Source organism: Aspergillus caelatus, assembly GCF_009193585.1.
Source record: "Aspergillus caelatus strain CBS 763.97 unplaced genomic scaffold BDV27scaffold_605, whole genome shotgun sequence".
NCBI classification, from domain to species: Eukaryota; Fungi; Ascomycota; class Eurotiomycetes; order Eurotiales; family Aspergillaceae; genus Aspergillus; species Aspergillus caelatus.
The window spans coordinates 653-3220 of record NW_022475868.1 but is presented as its reverse complement, the minus strand read 5'-3'; the positions used below and the strand labels follow the sequence as shown (position 1 = coordinate 3220).

The following is a 2568-nucleotide window of genomic DNA, read 5'->3' as shown; positions in this document are numbered from 1 at the left end:
AAAAAAAAAAAAAAAAAAAAAAAAAACGATGGAGAAGGAGAAGAAGAAAAGATAAATTTAATAGAGCAAGAGAAACAGCTCTTATTAGCTATCTTTATTTTTAAAATAAAAAAGAATAAGAAATATACAGTATTTGAAAGGCTGTATAGAGATATAAAGTACCTGTGTGTAAAGCTAAAGTTTGATTGAAGTGAATACCAATAACTTTTAATCGGTATAATTAAGCTTATATTAGCCCAAGGATAGCTATACAGGGCTAAAGGATTAAGAAAATATTCATTAACTGAATAATGCGTGTTAGGATTATCGCGAATTAGGTAATAAAAAACTTTTAATTTGATGTCTTTGGGTATGTAGCGAAACACTAATGTAGCTAATTGGCAAAGTAACCACTACCGGCATACCGTCTATACTCTAAACTATATGCACACCATTTTTTTTTTCTATCATTGCCTCCTTTAAATCGAAATTCCATTGTCCCAATTCATGTTATCTCATATCGACATTAACGAAGTGGCGAAGCATATTCGCTTTTATCTTACTGGAGCTTCCAGTCCAGTGTACCTCAAAGTTCCTTATACTGAATTGGAGTTGTCCGCACATGACCATGCCGCTGAGCCTCCGGACTCGTTATAATTCTTGATGATTTCCACGACAGATCCATAGGTACCGGCAACCATGAGGAAAAAGCCAACCACAATGACGAAGACGGACCAACACACCATAATGTACCAACGGACGGTTCGCTCACGCTTATTCTTACTCCAATTGTCATAGAGCCACATGCATCCCATCGGCTGAAAGGACATCAAGGTGCCAAAGAATGCTCCAATGAGTGAGACGAGGCTGTTGAAAACAGGGATAGCGCTCGCAATAATATAGGCGATCAAGGTGGCACCGAAGGTGCAGCTGAGCCAGGTGATCCAATGCCGGGGAGTATTAGCGGCCAAATGTTCGGTACCACGTAGGAGGCGGACGAAGGTATACTTGCTCGGCAACTAACAGGAAGAAAGAAAGAAAGGATTAGACTCTGGGGCTGTAGGGTGGCCGGTACGGCGGGAGGAGACTTACATGGCAGACGATGACGGTCGAGACAAGGATCCCTGGAATACCGATTCCGTAGGAGACCTTCTTCATAAGAGGACCAGCGGATCCAAGGGCAGGGGAGGCAACGTAAGATCCACAGAAGTAGTATAGAACGATACCAATGCTAAGGTAGGTCCCCGTTACAACACTCTGACATACAACAAGTGCACGGGTGTAGTGCTCAGGCTCACGCATCTCCGCTGCAATGGCAAAGAATCCACTGGTCCCTGCATAGGCAAAGACCATAGAGGAAACAGCTGAAATAGCCTCCAAGAAGGATGGCTTTTTAAAAAGCTCGTAATCAGACACCCATATACCCTCTTGGGGCGCAGCAGCCGGTCGGTCCTGAACGCCGACAGCCACAGTCACGATGATGACTGTGGTAAAATTAGCAGGCGTCTTCCTAGGCGAAAACTGCAGAGAATCCACTTACTAGCACTCAGAATGCTGACAAGCCCAATCCAAGCGATCCAGCCCATACGGCTCAAGGTACGGATGCTACTCAGGAGGAATGTTGCGATAGCAGCAACAGCGACAAAAACCGCAGTGCAGGTTCCATGGGTTGAGATTGCATTCAAGGCAATTGATATACTGAGCATCCCAGAGCCGGAAACGAAGATCCAGTCTGGTCATACTTGTTAGTAGATAGAAGTCATCAGGGCGGTCCTCATCCTATACATAAACTCACAGACGCAGAAAGCGGTGCCGAGAAACTCTCGCCCAAAAACACCAAATAATTTGTAACCAACATCATCTATACCATACACCTCACGATGATTAATCTTAAATACCCCAACAATATGCATTGACCAGGTGGCAATAGTCGCAATGGCAAGGAGAGAGATGACACCAGGAATCAGTCCTAGCACGCCCAAGGCATTCGGAATGGACAGAACCCCTAGCCCAAGCATGCTCTTGGTCATGAGCGCAGCGGTACCGACCCATCCTACCTAATCTACCGTTAGTCACTTTACAGCACAGTAGGCCCAGTTCTTGTCATGGCAGGTGCATACATCACGGTAGTTGGGGCTATCCTCTGTAATATCTCCAAAAACTGCATCCGTGGTGATGTTGTGGACGGACGCCGTCTTGGAAGGCGGTTGGAGGGATTCGGGGTCTTCCGGCTTCATTTTGGATATTTCGCAGGAGACCCAAAAGTGCGAAAAGTGTTGCAAGTCGAACGGGGAAATCTTTTATTGTCCTCCTCCACGCTAGCCAACTTATCGAAATACTAGCTAGCCCTTGAACCCCACATCCCCCTCATACTCCGGAGTATGTTCCCCGGGGCCCCATAGGAGGCCCAGAGGAACCGGGGTTAGGGCCCGAGAAAACAACAAGACCCCAAGGCCTGTTTAAAGCATAGAGGTCAATGGTCATATAAGCAATACTAGCAAACAATTACTTCCACGGTCCTTTTCAAATAATATGGTATTTTCACCATCTTCTGTTTGCCGCGCTTCATGAAACGGATCAGATATAGTG

General features: G+C 45.6%; 1 protein-coding gene across 1 annotated transcript; it reads right to left on the bottom strand.

The window, feature by feature from the left end:
- Positions 1 to 575: 575 nt before the first annotated feature.
- Positions 576 to 2216, bottom strand: BDV27DRAFT_164851 (transmembrane amino acid transporter protein-domain-containing protein; the record flags this gene model as incomplete). The annotated part of the gene is made up of 5 exons (XM_032073774.1): positions 576 to 998; positions 1072 to 1463; positions 1520 to 1711; positions 1775 to 2036; positions 2100 to 2216. 5 exons carry the CDS (start codon positions 2214 to 2216, stop codon positions 576 to 578), a joined length of 1386 nt encoding a protein of 461 aa, XP_031920175.1.
- Between the last annotated feature and the right edge of the window lie 352 nt (positions 2217 to 2568).